The sequence below is a fragment of the Eptatretus burgeri genome, chromosome 10 (genome assembly GCF_056783735.1).
Source record: "Eptatretus burgeri isolate ZD-2024b chromosome 10, Ebu_testis_v1, whole genome shotgun sequence".
NCBI classification, from domain to species: Eukaryota; Metazoa; Chordata; class Myxini; order Myxiniformes; family Myxinidae; genus Eptatretus; species Eptatretus burgeri.
Genome location: NC_140970.1, coordinates 87,277,120 through 87,294,457, shown reverse-complemented (window position 1 = coordinate 87,294,457; position 17,338 = coordinate 87,277,120). Strand labels below are relative to the sequence as shown.

General features: G+C 42.1%; 1 protein-coding gene and 1 long non-coding RNA gene across 2 annotated transcripts in view; one reads left to right on the top strand and one right to left on the bottom strand.

Annotated features, from left to right (window-relative positions):
• LOC147019028 (uncharacterized) overlaps positions 1 to 17,338 on the top strand; it is a 198,672-nt gene that overhangs the window by 151,071 nt on the left and 30,263 nt on the right. The window contains exon 9 of the mRNA XM_085899206.1: positions 5,798 to 8,385. Coding sequence (XP_085755332.1) covers positions 5,798 to 8,385 — 2,588 coding nt within the window. The remainder of the gene's footprint in view (positions 1 to 5,797; positions 8,386 to 17,338) is intronic.
• LOC147019029 (uncharacterized) overlaps positions 1 to 17,338 on the bottom strand; it is a 41,175-nt gene that overhangs the window by 8,858 nt on the left and 14,979 nt on the right. The gene's annotated exons all lie outside the window — the stretch shown is intronic.

Here is a 17,338-nt window from a genome sequence, read left to right as displayed (position 1 = left end):
TAGAACATATTAGGCCCAATAAATATATCGTTTTTAGCCCATCTCTCAATGGTGAAGAATCACTTCACAAATTAAATAAATCTCGTATCCGGATCCAGATTCGCATCTTCACCAAAATCGAATCAATTCATCCTTGTCACACACCTAACCTGTCCATCAAGTTTCATACAAATCTGTCCACAACTTTTTGCGATATCGTGCTCTATATTAGGTGAGCCCTATCTCTCAATGGTGAAGAATCACTTAAAAAATTATTAGATCCGGATCCGGATTCAGATCTTCAAAATTGAATCAATTTGTCCTTGTCACACACTCAAAACTTGTCCACCAAGTTTCATCCAAATCCGTCCATAACATTTTGAGATATCGTGCTATATATCGTTTTTGGCCCTTTCTCTCAATGGCGAAGAATCACGAAAAAAAAAAACTTCTAATAGTTGGATCTGGACCCGAATGTTCAGCAAAATCGAATCTGTTCATCCTCTTCACACACCTAACCTGCCCACCAAATTTTATCTGAATCCGTCCACAACTTTTTGAGATATCCTGCACACAAACAAACAAACAAATAAAAATGGCCCATAGGGCCAGGACTTGACGAAATTCAACAAAATCGCGTACCATCGAGAATATTGAGCGATAATAGGTATTTTTGGGGTTAAACATAGTTTTTAGTGTAAACAAACAAAAAAATTAAATTAAAATACCTGTCACCTCCGTAATCCGTAACGGATGTGACCAATTTTTAATCCAGTCAAAGATACTCCCCTCCTACATCCGTGTTTCAAATTTGAAAGGAATCCGTTAAGATTTGGCAGAGACATGAATTTTTGAAAATCGGCCCATGCTAAAAGATACGGATTTTCGCAATTTTCAGGAATTTTTCCTGACCTTGACCTTTTACCTTGACATGCCAAAAGTTACAGGGTTCTATTGTGGTGGCCAATAAGTCCATTGGTGAAGTTCCATGACATTCTGACTCGAAATGCGACCTGTAGAGCGAGACGTACACACAAACAAACAAACAAAACAAACCAACATACTTGACAAAATCGTAGATTTCGTCAAGTAACAAACAAACAGACAGACAGGGGTGAAAACATAACCGAAGTGGAGGTAACCAGAATGCAAGGAAAGTTATATGGCACAGTAAATGGGTTTATTGCAATGTGCAGCAGGGGAAAGCAAGGAATTTGTGGGGTGTGGCAAAAGGCAAACAGTATTACAGGAGACACAGAGCAGAGTTATCCCGTTAGGTCTTACACTATGACAGTCGCCATCACACACACACAGAAGCCTGAGGAAAATTAGAGATAGCCCACAGAGAAAGAAGTAGATAAAAAGGGCAGAGCGGAGCAGGTGTGGTCGGCAGACCAACGACCTCTCAATACCTGGTGTGGTCGGCAGACAAACATAGTCCAAAATGCTTCGGAAAAAGGAGGTGGGAAGAATACTGGGGGTGTTGGGTGTGGGAGTGTGAGGTGTGAGCGTAATGCAATGTGGGGGTGCTGTGTATTGCGAGAGGAAAAATGTGAGGTGCAAGTTAGTTTGGTTCGCTCCTTTAAGGCCCGGTCACACCTTGACGTTTTAGCCAACGTATGCCGATTTTTGATTTTTTTTTCTAAAACGCTGGCACACGTTGAATACGTTATGGGTAAGTTTTGATAACATTGAGAGCACGCTGAAAAACACTGCCATACGTCGTTGCACGTTGGCTTTAAACGTTGTACTTTTCGGTTGTCCTCAAATTTTTTCATGCTTGAAATTTCACGACGTATGCCGGCATACGACTCACACGTTCCGCTACGCTGGCCACAAGTTGTATGCACGGTCTGCGATCGTTGACAGACGTCAACACATGCTACTTGTAAGTTAATCATAAGTTGAGACACGCCGAGGTAATGTTTAGCGTACCCCAAACTTATTTCTAACCTGTGATTAACGTGTTGTTGGCACGTTACGCGATCGATGCCACACATCGACAGACGTTACTTTTAAGTTACTCATAGGCTGAAAGACGTCGGTATAATGGATCGTCCTTGCGTCAGCGTCCACGGCCACGGCCAGGACACTTATTTGCAGCATTCTTCAAACTTTTCTTCGGCATGACGAGGATGTTCACACTTCGATGTCTAGCTTGGCTATGATTCCAATTGTCCATCGGCAGCGTCTATTTAAAATAGTCGAGTTTGAGCGTTTTAACACGTTCAGAAGAAACGCTTCAAATTTCAAAACCCCAGCGTCAAAAAACAAAGGCGAGTGACAGCAATTTAAATCGTTCATTGTAAACAATGAAAATAGCTGAGTGGTACCGTTTAAAAGTCGTTGAGTGTAAAAAAAATCCAATTGTTGAGCTCAAGCGTCTACTTTCAATCGTGGAGATGCAGCCATTTAAATCGTTAAGTGGCAGCCTATGAATAGCAAACCCCACGTCACCGGCAAAGATAAACTGCCGCACGATATGGATAAGTTAGGCTATCGTTGGGCATAGTTTGTGAACGCCGGCTTCACGATAATTATTCGTTGGTATATCGTATCTATAATTAATCAAAGCGCTCTATGCACATTATTAGTTCATTGTGCATTTGTCCAACCCGTTATGAATAGACCTAAATCGTACAAACAAGCTATAGCTCATTGTTGAAAAAGCCCCATAAAAAATTAGCCGCGAAGAACTTCGAACAATGGTGAAAAGATGTCTCCTACCCGTGGACACGCGGACGCAAGGACGATCCATCATAACCCACACCCTCCCCCTCACACTCACCTACTACTGCCAACATGAACAAACTACTACTAATACTAATACTAATACTGATACTGTTACTGCTGACATGGACATCGACTCAAAAAGGACTCGAAAACACTGTTGGGTTCCCTTTTTATGAGCAGAATTTTTATATACCAATTCCCAAAACCGCTGGGAACACGTCTTTATATGGCAGTTGTAAGCTAGAAACACGTAATTTTTTTTTTTTGTCGACCGGAAGACGTCATTGGAATACATCTACATACGTCGATGTGTGTTGGGACTACGTAAAGAATTGGTTCAAAGCACGTCAAACATAAGTTAGAAATAAGTTTCGCGTAAAAAAGACATTACCGCGACGTGTTTCGACTTATGAGTAGCTTATAAGTAGCGTTTGTGGACGTGTGTAAGCGTCCACATATCGTGTGTAAAACTTATCCCCATCGCATGCGGAACGTGTGTCATACGCCGAGTACGTCGTAAAATTTTGAACATGTTTAAAATTTCTTGACGTACTCTACTTACTACGACGTATGATAGGGTACTTTAGCGTTCTACTCACGTATACCAAACTTACTCATCCCGTATTTGACCTGCCCCAACGTTTTAGACACATTTTTCTTAGGTCAGCATACGCTGGCAAGATCGCCAAGGTGTGACCGCGATTTTGTCACTTCCATTTCTACGGCAGTTATGATTCGAATCGTTGTGCGTCAGCCTTTTAATAGGCTACGTCACGACATCGTCGGCGATGCGTGCAACGCGCTATGCCTAAGTTAGACTATCGTTGGGCATCAGTTGTGTAGGCCGACAACAGGTTCAGCATTCGTTGGTATAAGTTATCTATAACACAACGAAACGTTCTGTGTCCGTTACCAATGCGTTATACATAAGACCAAGTCGCTATGAATACGTCCGAATCTTTAAAAAAAACATCAAAAGTTCAACGTTAACCAGCGTTTTACATACATTTTAATACGTTGCCATCGCTGGCTAAAACGTCAAGGTGTGACCGGGCCTTTAGTTCCTGCCCTGAAAAGAACAGCTGGGCTTCGTCAACGTTGATTGCTCTTTTGTGCGTCCATGGTAGGAGATATATATATATATATATATATATATATATATATATATTTATATATATTTATATATATATATATATATATATATATATATATATATATATATATATATATATATATATATATATGGTCGAAGAAAGTCCCTATCCTATCCGTGTAAGTGTCTGTAATATACTGAGTGTCGCTTTAAATGAAGCGGGCTCGCCTTGAGGCAGCGTGTGACCCATGCTTGGTCACGGGGACTCACGGTGCCTTTTGCTCTGTGCAAATTCTTGTTCTCCTTTGCGAGGACCGATGTCTGGCACGTGCTGCTCTGGCACGTCCTCCCAACGATCTGCCTGCCTCTACCCAGCCTGTGTCTGCTTGCTGACCTCCAACTCTGGCTCCCCAATTCTCGCGCCGCCACAGTTGTCCCGCTGATCTGCTCCACTCTGCCCTTTTTATGAACCCGGACGAGGGGAAGAGCCAAGCATCAGACGAAATGGAGCTGTAAGCAAAATCATACTTCCCTATTGGTCAATAGCAGTCATAGCCATACCCCACCACGCCCCAAACACGCAAAATGGTTCAGTCGCATGCGTCGGAGCTCTGAGTTTAATATGGGACTGTGGTTTTCGGACGTGCTCTCCGGTCCCGAACGTGCGCTGGTCTCCATTCCAATGTGGGATTGGAGGGAAATCCCTGCTCCACCCGTATGTCCCTAAACGAGTTCCAGCGCACGTTCACGCTTCGAGCCATGCCTCAAAATAACCCGTCCTGTGTCTTCTCCGTGTCTTCTGTGGCTACGATGAGGATTCGATGACCATGGGGGCAGTTGTGGTGGTTGTCGAGCAGTGCGATCATATTGTGGCATTTGTAGTGAGAGAAGTTTGCCACGTGGCATTGTGAGGACGAGATTGAAGTTCGTTGTGATGATGAATAAAGGTCGCGTTTGTAAGCGTGAGTTGTGGGGATATTTTTTTATTAGTTGTCTGAAGTGGTTGTGGTGAGCATGGTATGGTTTGGTGAGCGGAATTAAGGTCTGAGGTGAAATGGCGGTTGAGAATTGGCATGCAGTTTTGAATGGAAAATTGGCGCGCAAATGCACGGGGAGGACGCTCGCAGCGTGAACATACTGGAGACGCTCACAGCATGTCTGTTTAATTCCTATTGTTTGGCGTGCGTGCTTGCTTGCATGTTTCATGTAAAAGAAATAGGTGTAGAAAAGAAAAAGTAAAGGTTAAAGAGATATTAAAGATCTAACTACAAGAATCCCACACAACGCATCTTTCCCCTTTACCCACTAGACATATGGAAGGGGCTAACTAATACACATTCTATTGAAATAACTGTCTTGGGATCGCTGTATGTTGTGTGCCATTGCCTTGGAGGCATGCGGTTTTACAGAACCACATTAATATTGTCCGGGCCATTTTAGGATTTGTGGATGGAATAGGCTAAGATTTCGTAATTTTTTCAGCTTGTTTTGTTCTACTACAAACCAAAGAAATACATATGTGGACACCAAAATATTTTTTTATTTCAACAATTTTCTGGAAGAAATGGTGCATTATTTGAAAAAAGTGCAAGGGTGCCAATATTTTTGGCCACGACCGTACGTGTTCACGTTTTAAATGTTTTTCGAATATAATTTTGAAATCTGCTCTCTTCATTTTAAAAGTTGATAGAAATGTATTAAAAAAGCTTATCTTCCATTGACTTTCAAGCAAAGTAAAGGTGAAGCACCCCTTCCAAAGCACAGTGAATCACGAGCGGATGCCACCCCCCCTCCCCCCCCCTTGTTGATGGAATAATCACAGTGACAACTCAGTAATCCTTCCACCACTGTGGTTGTAGTTATGGAGACTTCCCTTAGATAAAAATTATTTATGCTTCAATGACATTGCATATTTTGTTGCATAACAGTTAAATTATTACTATTATAGAGTGATAATATTAATTGCAGTGTCATTGGTTTCCTCAATATCAGATGAATCCAAGTCGATGGGGGTGGATCCCAAGGAACTTGCATTGGAGTTGCGAAAAGTGGTGATGCAAGCAGCTTTAATAGGACAGACTACACAGAAGTCCTCATCAAGCACTACTCCATCAAAGCATGACCCAAGCACCAGTGACGTCACAACCTCTTTTGAGCTTCCAGCTCCCTCTTTTGATTCGAGCCTGTCCAACAAGACACAAAATGTAACCGCAACCAAAGTTGCCTCTCAAATTAATTCTCCTCATCGTCCATTGCCCACCAACGAATTGCCCCAAAACCAAAGGCTTTCCGACCCTCCTGCACCGAGTGTACCAGTTTTCAAGGATGAAAAAACAAATCATCAGCAAATACAGAAACAGAATCATGCTCCTAAAGAACATAATTTGAATGAAGACAGATCCCAGCATACTGTTTCCCAAAGGATTAATGTCCCCCCAGAATTGGCACCTCTGTATCCATCAAACTCCCAGAGAGGCTCCGAAGGACCAGGCAAAAGTTATCCGGTGCCTTGTGAGAATAAAAATCGAGAAGAATATGTGCAAATCCACAGTGCAGCTTCAAGCTCTACGCACAGGTCTGAAAAACAGGAGAGAGGCCAAAGCGTTTCTCCACAAATGTCGTTTTATGGAAATTCATCAAACATGCCCCATCAACCTTTTCACCAATCGCCTAATATATCTGGCTCTCCAAAACTACCAGGCTCTCCAAGCAGAAGTCAGACACAAAGTCCACAGTTTGGTCAGAGTAGCCCAATCAATATCCCTGCACAGCCACAGAGAGCTGTGAATTCTCAGCTACACAGCCCTCCTTGTGGAATTGGCTATCCAGCAAAACCACAAACAAACTACTCCCCATCACTTTCTCAACCCTGCACACCTCTTCTTGGTACATCTGGTAGTCCACCGTTTCAGGTACACAGTCCACAAACCTCACCTTTTGCCAGTCCAAGCCACAGCCATGCCGGCCAAAGGCACCCACTGCCGGTATGGGGAGTTTGTCCAAACAATAGTCAGATTTATTACACTGATAATAGCTTTGTACCACCATTTGCTGATCCCTTGCGCAATCACATAGAGCTAGGCCAGACACACCCAGTTAACTCATCGCCAATGAATATCAATATTGTTCATCAGCTTGAGAGAAGTCATTCTTTTCAAATTCCTCAGTTTTCTAGTCCGACGCGTATGCCTCAACACTCAGCAATGCAGAGACCTCTTCAAGCGTATGCCTGTCCATCATTGCCACAGATGCCACTCAGGCCTAGAAGTCCCAGCAGGGTACCTATGCAGTTTATGACAACCTCTGCAATGGTTGTTCCTCCTCCATATATGAGCAGACCTAGATACCATTATGAGCTTGCAGATGCCCAGTATTATGGAACTCATGGAGTAAATGAAGCCTTGCAAAGAAACCAACTGCCTTTTCGGCAAACAGTATCCAAACCATGCAGTCCCGTTCACAAACCTGTGAACCCAGCGATTGCAAAAAACCAACTTGCCTATTTCCAAAGCTTTCCACAAGCTCCCTGCCAACTTGTCCAGCGTCCGGCCCTCATGAGGACACAGTCCCATCCACTACAAGGCTGCTCAGGCTCAGCTTCCCGCTTATGCCATCCGGCACTGGTCCGAACAAGATCCCAGAACTTTGATCGAATTCAAATGACTGCCAGTCCACCACCATATTGTTGTGCAATTGAAATGCATAGAGATCCTAGCTCAATAATAACGATCGCAAGCTCAGCTTCCACTTCAAATATTGTGGCAAGTCGAGACCAGCCACAGCAACGCAAGGATGTACCGTACAATCCAGAACCTGGATATCCCATGCCTACTTACAGGAATCGTTTCCATTGTGGTGCCTTTGGGTTCTCTCCTCAAAATGCAATGGCAGTTCAATACAACCATCCACTTCATCGAACAAATTCACATCAAGTAGGCAACTTATCACCAGGTGCTTATGATCTACAGGCCAGTGCATTTCATTTCCCTGTGCCATCAAAATGGCCTAATCCCCAAAGTCTGCAAAATCTGCTGCAGCAAGAGCTGTTTTCTCACCCTGAGCGTGTGATCCAGTACTTGCCACATACATGGAAAGAGCATGTAATTTCCAAAGCCATAAAACATTCTGTTCCCGAGCAGCGGATTACAAAACGACCTCAATCTGTACATCAAGAATGTGGACCATCCAGACAACTTTCATCCCCTGAAATTGAACGTGCTTTGCCAAAACGATCACCTGCTACCCAAATGCAGCTTATTGGTCCAAAATCCCATGACGGTTTTAGTGTACCACCTGAAAAGCTGATGACAAAACCTAAAACGATGACCAGCCTGGAGACCAGAACTCCCAAGAATTCGCCACCAGCACATAAGCAATCTCAGCCTGAGGTGCCATTACAGGCAAATCAAATAACATCCCAAGCATCCTCATCTCCACAAGCACCACATGTCAAGGCTAACCAGTTACCTACACGTGGGATACAAGGTTCCGAGGACTTGCACAGGCCCACATCTCCCTCACCTTCTTCATTGAAACATCAAACTCCTGCCTCGGCAACTGTGAAGAAACGTCATCCCAAGGTCGTGTAGTTATGGCTCTTGCTTTATCACCACAAAGTGTAACAAGGGACATTTTATTATTGTCTTTTGTTCATGTAGTTGAACCTCATAACAGCTGTTGCTAAATGTTGCCGATATTAAATGTTATTTCGATGATGAAATTAATTTTTATGCACAACCCGACAATGCACGGATCTTTTTACTGACACTTACATAACCAGGGTCAATTTTGACCCAAATTTGCTTAAATTATTAAAAATGTAAATTTGCTTAAATGTAAATTCCGTTTTGATTTCCATTTTATTGCATTATATTGCCCCGTTCACCTCTTCCCCCCCCCCCCCCCAACGACTTCACTTTTCTCCCCTCCTTTCTCCTTCTACCCTCTGTTTGTGTATAGTGTTCTTTCCCTCTTTCGCTCTCTCTCTCCCTCTCTCTAGTCAATCTCTCCAGTCTCTATCCATTCTCCTTCCCTTAACGTTCCCTATTCTCCTTTCCCTTCTCACTCATCCCTCACGTTAATGTTATTACAAAATTGACAGAATAATATTAAATTTATAACTGTTGTGCTAATTATATTAGAGACATGCTTAATTGACACGAATTGTCACGTGTGTCTGTTAGGCGATGTACTGGTTCATTGTGATGCTGACACTTGTATACTTATGATTGGATATGAAATGGTTTATTATAAACGACTGTTTTTATGGTTATTTTGTGAGATATTCATGCTCCCTCTCTATCGAGTGCAGCCTATGGCTGCTGGTTGCATCATTGGTTGGGACGTGGCTATGCCGCTGATGCAGTGTCCTCCTTACCAGTACACTGGTGCTCATTTTACCGACCTCGGAAGGATGACAGGCTGAGTCAACCTCCTGGTATATTAATTCAGCGGCCCAACGGGGCTTGAACTCAGGATCCTAGGATCCCAAGCCACCACCCAAACTACTAAGCCAACACCAGGCTGATATTCATGTTAAAAGCTGTTGAGTATAAAAAGGAGACAATCTATATCAATATTTTCAAGTGTTTGTTTGTTTGTTTGTTTGTTTGTACGATTGTACGTATTCTTTCACGGCCGAACCGTAGCACCTCGACGCCCCAAAGTTTGGTCGTCGGTCCTTCAGAATCAGGGCAAGGTTTTAAGCGACACACGTTGGCTGTGACTTCCATTCTGAGGCCACCAAAGGCCGGTATAAAGTGTATATTTGGTTGTGGGGTCAGGCAGTGCTGCCACCGGCCCACAGGTAAAAGGTAACCACAATGGGCAATTTTTGTTGCGCTAAAAAACGTGAAAAGTTGCATTTATTTTTACCAAAAGTTGCTCTAAAAAGTAACCGAAAATCCATGCCCAGAGGCTACTGGAACGACCAATTTTCAATTAGTCATTTATTTATTAAATTCTCAAAGCTAGCAAATATACAATGATACAATATTTTCATGAATTCAGCAATGATATGACATTTTACAAGGTTTTTAAAGTCAGCATTAATTCAAATCACTCAAATTCACGGTTCATTGATGTGATTGATTGTAATAAACAAATATATTTCTCAACGTTTTCAGGCGAGAAGTTACGGTCCTTCGCTCGTAGTTTTTTTTTTAACTTTGAAAAAGAGCGTTCAACACTCACTGAAGTAACTTGACACTTTTGCAACTTTGCGTACAAACTTGGTGGAATGTCACCGCGTGCCAGATCCATGATCTGCTTTATGTTCTTGTTCTGCTCCAAACGCCTCTCCAAATAAGACGCTATCCCACATGAATCAGTGCTGAAGCTGAGCGATTTCAGATCGTTGAAAGCATCAGAGATCATATACGTAGAACTTTCGCATTTAGTGACGAGCTCAATCAGGCAATTGTAGTCACGATCGACAAACTGAGCAAGTTCTTCGCCCGGTGTTCTGATGCTATAGCTTCCTTCACCATCACCTTGAAATTCCCCAACGATTCTCTTGACTTCTGGCAAATTGCGGCAAAACAACTCCTTACGGTCTTTGTTCTTGACAACAGCACTCTTGACCCTGGCGATCAGATTATCAACATCAGAAAAGTGAGCTCGAACCTTTTTTGGTGCAGTTATGAAGTAGATGCGCAGCACACGTGACATGGAATAGTCGCGGGTAGATTTGCTTGAGGAGGCGTCCAGCAACAGTCATGCAGCACACAGCATCACTCAAGAGTAGAACAAAATTCGACCGGTCAGACTGTAGCGTTTTGATGGCATCATCCATTGTGTGTATTACTGTCTGTGAGTTGACTATGGCTGCACGCTGCTTGCAGTGCAGCAAGAAAGTATTTTCTGGTGATTCGACATTTCCCACGAGAGTGTTAATGTACTTTGCGCTTGCCACCTCTGCTTCATCAATGATCATAAATATTTTCTTCCCCTTGAGCAAGTTCTGGATCCACAATGTTTTTCTCTGCCATTGATGCCACTCACGATCGGCAACAGGACTCCGAAGGTGCATTGTAGCCCATGAATTGGAATAGTGAATTCATCTCCAGATTATAAACCTCTGCCATCTTTGAAGATGGATGGAGGTTACTGTTTTCAAGACTTTCTGTTTGTTTGTTTGTTTGTTTGTGTTTGTTTGTTTGTGAACAGTATTACGGAAAAACTCCTCGACGGATTTTGACGAAACTTGGTGGGGGGGGGGGGGTTAGGTATGGTCCAAGGATCATGCCATTAAATTTTGGCCTTGGTCCCCCCCCCAAAAAAAATTGTTAGAGAAAATTTTTTTATTTTTTGCATTTCTACATGTTTTCAGTGATTTCCAACCCCTCCCCAAAAAAAAATTGTTACCCCCCCCAAAAAAAGTTGTTAGAGAAATTTTTCTTTTTTGCATTTCTACATGTTTTAAGTGATTTCCAACCCCCCCCCCCCAAAAAAAAACTGTTAGAGAAAAAAAATTATTTTGCAATTTTTTTTCAACAAAATTTCGATTTCTTTTTTTTGCATTCCTACATGTTTTAAGTGATTTCCAACCCCCCCCCCCCCCCAAAAAAAAAGTTGGAGAAAAGAACTATAACTCTGTCAGCACTTGACATCATATTTAATGAATAAGATAGAAGGTTCACTTGAGTGACCCATACCAGCAGTATTGGCGGCGGAGGTTTTGCACTCTCCCGAGCGCTCCCCCTCCAGTTAACCTCCGCCATCTTCGAAGATGGATGGAGGTTATTGTTTTCACCCCATTCTGTTTGTTTGTTTGTTTGTTTGTTTGTGTTTGTTTGTTTGTGAACAGTATTACGGAAAAACTCCTCGACGGGTTTCAACGAAACTTGGTGGGGGGGTTAGGTATGGTCCAAGGATCATGCCATTAAATTTTGGACTTGATTCCCCCCCCCCAAAAAAAAATGTAGAGAATTTTTTTTTTTGCATTTCTACATGTTTAAAGTGATTTCCACCCCCCCAAATTTTTTTTTTACCCCCCCCCCAAAAAAAATAGAGAAAATATTTTTGTTTGCATTTCTACATGTTTTAAGTGATTTCCAACCCCCCCAAAAAAATTGTTACCCCCCCCAAAAAAAATTGTTAGAGAATTTTTTTTTGCATTTCTGCATGTTTTAAGTGATTTCCAACCCCCCCTAAAAAAATTGTTAGAGAAAAAAAAAATTTTGCAACTTTTTTTTTCAACAAAATTTCGATTTTTTTTTTTTTTGCATTTTTACATGTTTTAAGTGATTTCCAACCCCCCCCCCCCCTCCAAAAAAGAATGTTGGAGAAAAGAACTATAACTCTGTCAGCACTGTTGACATCATATTTAATGAATAAGATATAAGGTTCACGTGAGTGACCCAGCAGTATTGGCGGCGGAGGTTTTGCAATCTGCCGAGTGCTCCCCCTCTAGTTAACCTCCGCCATCGAAGATCGGAGGTTACTGTTTTCACCCCAGTCTGTTTGTTTGTTTGTTTGTTTGTGAACAGTATTACAGAAAAACTCCTCGACGGATTTCGACGAAACTTGGTGGGGGGATTAGGTATGGTCCAAGGATCATGCCATTACATTTTGGACTTGCTCCAAAATCCAATATGGCTGCTCTGGCGGCCATTTTGAAAAAATATTTTAATTTTTTTTTTTTTGCATTTCTACATGTTTTAAGTGATTTCCAACCCCCCCAAAAATAAAATTGTTAGAGAAAAAAAAAATTTTGCAACTTTTTTTCAACAAAATTTCGATTTTTTTTTTTGCATTTCTACATGTTATAAGTGATTTCCAACAAAAAATCAATTTCTGTCTCAAGGAATCTAGTTATGACGAATTAATTGAGTATGTAAAAGTTAAAAGTATAAGGGAAAATTGCAAACTATAACTCTGTGAGCACTGTTGACGTCAAATTGAATGAATAGGATATCAGGTTCACTTGAGTGACTTAACAGTATTGGCGGCGGAGGTTTTGCACTCTACCGAATGCTCCCCCTCTAGTTGAGTTTGTAGAGAGGTATATCTGCTGAGAGACAGCTCGTAACTACCCGATCAACAAAGTATTGTCCCTTGCTCACTTTCTCAGCTAGCAGCAATGTCTGTCGACGTTCATTTTCAGCATCCTTGGCTCTCGTGGGTTTTGTACTGTCGCGATGATTCAGAACACTGGACCGTCGTTCGTGGTACACGACTGCAGAACATAGCTTGCAGAACAAACTGTTCCCAGAAGTTACTATGAACTCAGTTGGAAATTCTGCTGCATAGGCTCGTACTTTTCCAATGGAAGAAGCAGCTTCCTTGGGAATAATTGGCAAGTAAAGCTGACGTCCTTATAATAGAGATTAAACTCGATATTTAAGTAAAAGGAGGTAAGACAGAACAACTTGATAGCAAACAGGAACACCACAGCAACACGTTACAGGAAGTCAGCTCATTCAATGTACAGGTGATACTCGATCAAAACGTTCTTTTTATCGCCGCTTCACGCAGGCACGACGCCACATGGCCACTCAAGTGTGATTAACGCCGGAAGTTGCGCTGATAATGGAAAAGTTGCAAAGTTGCACTCACGAGGAAAAGTTGCAAAAAAGTTGCGCTTATAACTCCCTCCCTCCATCCTCAGGCAAAAATAAAGCGATATCTTTGCGTTTCGCGACATGGGAATGCTGTAAAAAAAAGTTGCAAAAGTTGCAAAAAATTGCCCTAGTAACCACTATGAGGCCCATAACTCCATAGCTTTTCAATGTCCAACACGTCCTGAAGCCACTGCCAGGAAAATCTTACCACCATGAGAGCAATAATTCCAAACGTTTTCAATGCACAACATGTGCCGGAACTCCTACATAGTTTTTTTTCCCCATGCAGCACCTGGTAGCCAGCACATAAGCACACCTAACCCTAGCCTCCCCTCCTCCCTCCACCCCCTGGGCAGCACGAGGTAGCGGCCATGCTGGATTGCTGCGTGCATCTCTTGTGCTTTATCTTTTGAATAAAAGCTTTAATTATACTCACCTGCCAATTGGACTTCGATCGATTAAAGAACTTTGGGTTTTTGTGACACCAATGTATTCATATGATTCTTCTTGAGACTATAAAAAAGAAAAAATGCATTCCAGCACAAATCAAAACCATTCAAATCCCAGAATAAACAAGAGTGAGAATTGCTTTGCAATACATACATTGATACCCTACCAGTCCCAATGAAGAAGAAGAAATCCAATAAGCCACTGTGTTTGGGTCTATTATGTAAAATAAAAGGAAAAGCGATTTTCATTCACTCATATATTTTGTAGACTAGAAATCAATAAAGCCAACTAGGATAACAAACTATAGATAAAAATTAGCTTCCTTGAACGCATGCTCGAGCCGATACCGGAACCAAAATGAAGAAGTACCTTTCAAACCCACTGTGTTTTGCTCATTTCTAGGTTTTGCCTATTTCATATTACAAATAACCCGATATGCATACATGAAGCAAAAACATGTGTACGGCTTGTGTGCATTAATAAAATACCGCTACGTTCAGCTTATGTTATATATCCGGTATCATTCAAATTGCACTGGGCCATGGACTAACACACAGGCCTAAGGCCTGTCGATCTGTGCTGCTTGATGCAATGGTGGCGTATGATTTTTGTTGGAGTGGAGTCAGGCCAGCTGTCCAGCCAATGGGACTAAAGCAGTGGGGTGGAATCAGTGCAGCTGAACACTGACCCATGTATAATATTAATATGTGATATTTTCCAAGTTTAAAAAAGTCCACAACTTTGAAAAATTGATGAAATGCCGTGAAACTCAAATTTGTTCTGCAACTTATCATAATAAAGCCATGTACCAAGTTTCAGTTGAATATCTGAAAGGGTATGGGAATTTTTTTTGAAAGATCACAGGTGGGATGGAGAGACGGACGGACGTACAGAGGGAGAGCAAACTTATAGTCCCCTCCGGTGAAACCAATAAGAGACAAATAATGACGGTAAACATCCTCTTCACAAAAATAACCAAAGTTATGCATTTTAAAGTTACATTTATTTTCTGTTATAATTTTGTTATTTGCTGAAAATTTTGTTCTGGGTTGACTATTATTGTGTACGAGGAGATGGGAGAACTGAGAAAGGAATATGGGGGATTGGAAGGAGATGCATAATAGGAGAACAAAGGGGAATCCATAAAGCATGATCATTTTGTGGAACAGGTTTTGACATATCTCGAGCTTTTGATACAGTCTATCTTGCTCTCCAAACTTTCTTCCTCTGGAATCAAAGGCAACTCCACTCTTAAATTACTGACTTCCTCCACTCTTGGAGCCAATGTGTGGCTCTCAACAGAACCCTTTCTTCTCCTCTCCCTTTCAAGGCTGGAGTACCCCAAGGCAGTGTTCTCGGCCCCATCTTATTTCTAATCTTCATCAATGATCTCACTGACACTCTGGAAAATCCTCTTTATCACTTTGCTGATGACACCACTCTCTGCCGTGACATTCCTCATCCTTCTTTCCCTCTCCTCAGACCTTGACACAATCACAAACTGGGTCAAACACCACTTGAACTCTGTCTTTCAATCCTGAGAAATCCCACATACTCACTTTCTCTCTCTCTCTCCGAAAGCAAATCCTCTCATCTACTTTCTCAACAACCCTGTCCAAGAGGCTCAGTCGCACAAACTCTTCGGTCTCATTCTCAGCCATGATCTCTCTTGGGCAAGCCACATTTCAAAGTTGGCCATCAAAGTCAGATGCAAACTGGGCAAAGTCCTTCCTTCACACACCTGAACTCCTATCCAACTTTAAGGCTTTCATCCACAGCTTGATGGAGTACTGCTCTCCCTTCTGGACTGGCTCCCCTGCTTCACCTCTTGCTCAGCTTGATGCCATGGAAACCAAAGCTTTCAAGATTATTGGAATCTCTCGTGATGAAGCTGAGTCTATTGGCCTATTACTTCACCATTGCCGACAGGTTAGTGGCCTAACGCTGTCTTCTTCCACCTCATTTCTGGCCTTGCACCCTCTGCCCTCTCTGTGTTCTTTACCACCAGGTATATGCAGGATGCACACAGTCCACCAGCAACCCCCTCCAAGTGAAACTTCCTAAATCCAGAACCACTGCTCATCTCCCCTCATTTATTTATTCCTTTTTTTTTCCTGCTTGTGGAACCACCTTCCACACTCTGTTCAATTTCATTCTTCCCTCCAGGTCTTCAAGACAGCTGTTCACCACCACCTCAAGTCATCTCCCATACAAAGCCATGATCATTTCTACTTCTGATAAACCACCCACTCTCCTCCGAAATATTGCTTATGTGTCCATCTTGTCCACCCATTGCATTCTCCAATAGCTCTCATCATTACCTGCATCCCTTGTTTGTCTGTCTCCATCTACTTTCTCCCTCCCACCTACAATTGACATTTCCCCTTTCTCCTGCTGTTTGTTCCCTTTGTGATGTTGTGTCCAGACCTTTTCTGTGTCCAAGCTCTTCCACAAGACAAGACTATATATATATATATATATATATATATATATATATATATATATATATATATATATATATATATATATATATATATATATATATATATATATATATATATATATATATATATATATATATGGTGTCCCAAAAAAATATACAACTTTTAAAATGCTTTGTTTGATCCTAACAAAGCAGTAATTTTGTCACTAATGCTTCATTTCTTGTTGCAGAGACCCTGAAGTTTATTTTGATACCAAGCAAGCGCCAGAAAAATGCCAAGACTGACCGTACAACAACGGACAAAAATTGTTGAACTTTGGCACCAGATGAAAAGTGTCATACAGGTGAAACGTCTTTACTCAAGACATTTCGGTATCCACTTGCGCCATGCACCAAACTTTCGGACAATAAAGTGCACCATCGCAAAGTTTACCAATGTGGGAACCATCTGTGACCTTCACAAGGGTCACAGTGGTTGGAAGAGAACAGGTCGTAGTGAAGAAAATGTGGAAATGGTGAGACAGGCGGTCGTTCAGAGTCCAAAAAAATTGATTCGACGACTTTCTGCTGAGACAAACATTCATAAGAGCACCGTTCAGAGGATCCTTCGCCAAGAAATTCATGCCTTTCCATACAAAATTAAAACGGAAACAGTGCTTACTGATCAACAGAAACGCAAACGACTAAACTTTGCAAATTGGTTCTCAGGAAAATTGGAGGAAGATGCAGACTTCCTCAAAAAACTTCATATGACGGACGAATGCCATGCTCACTTGTCTGGGGAGGGAAACAAGCAAAACTTTCAGTACTGGGGAACTGAAAATCCTGGTCATGCATCAACTGAACTGGTGCCTCGATCTGTTCTCAGTCACCATGTGGGTGGCGGTTGGTTGGTATGGGATAATTGGTCCATACTTCTTTGAAGATGACCAGGGATGCACTTGCACGGTAAACCAGAGGAACTATCACGAAATGATTCAGGAATTATATCTGCCTGAGGTACGTACTCAGGCCCGTAGGAGAAACAACCTGATCCAGATGAGAACACAGTGGTTCCAGCAGGATGGAGCACCGCCC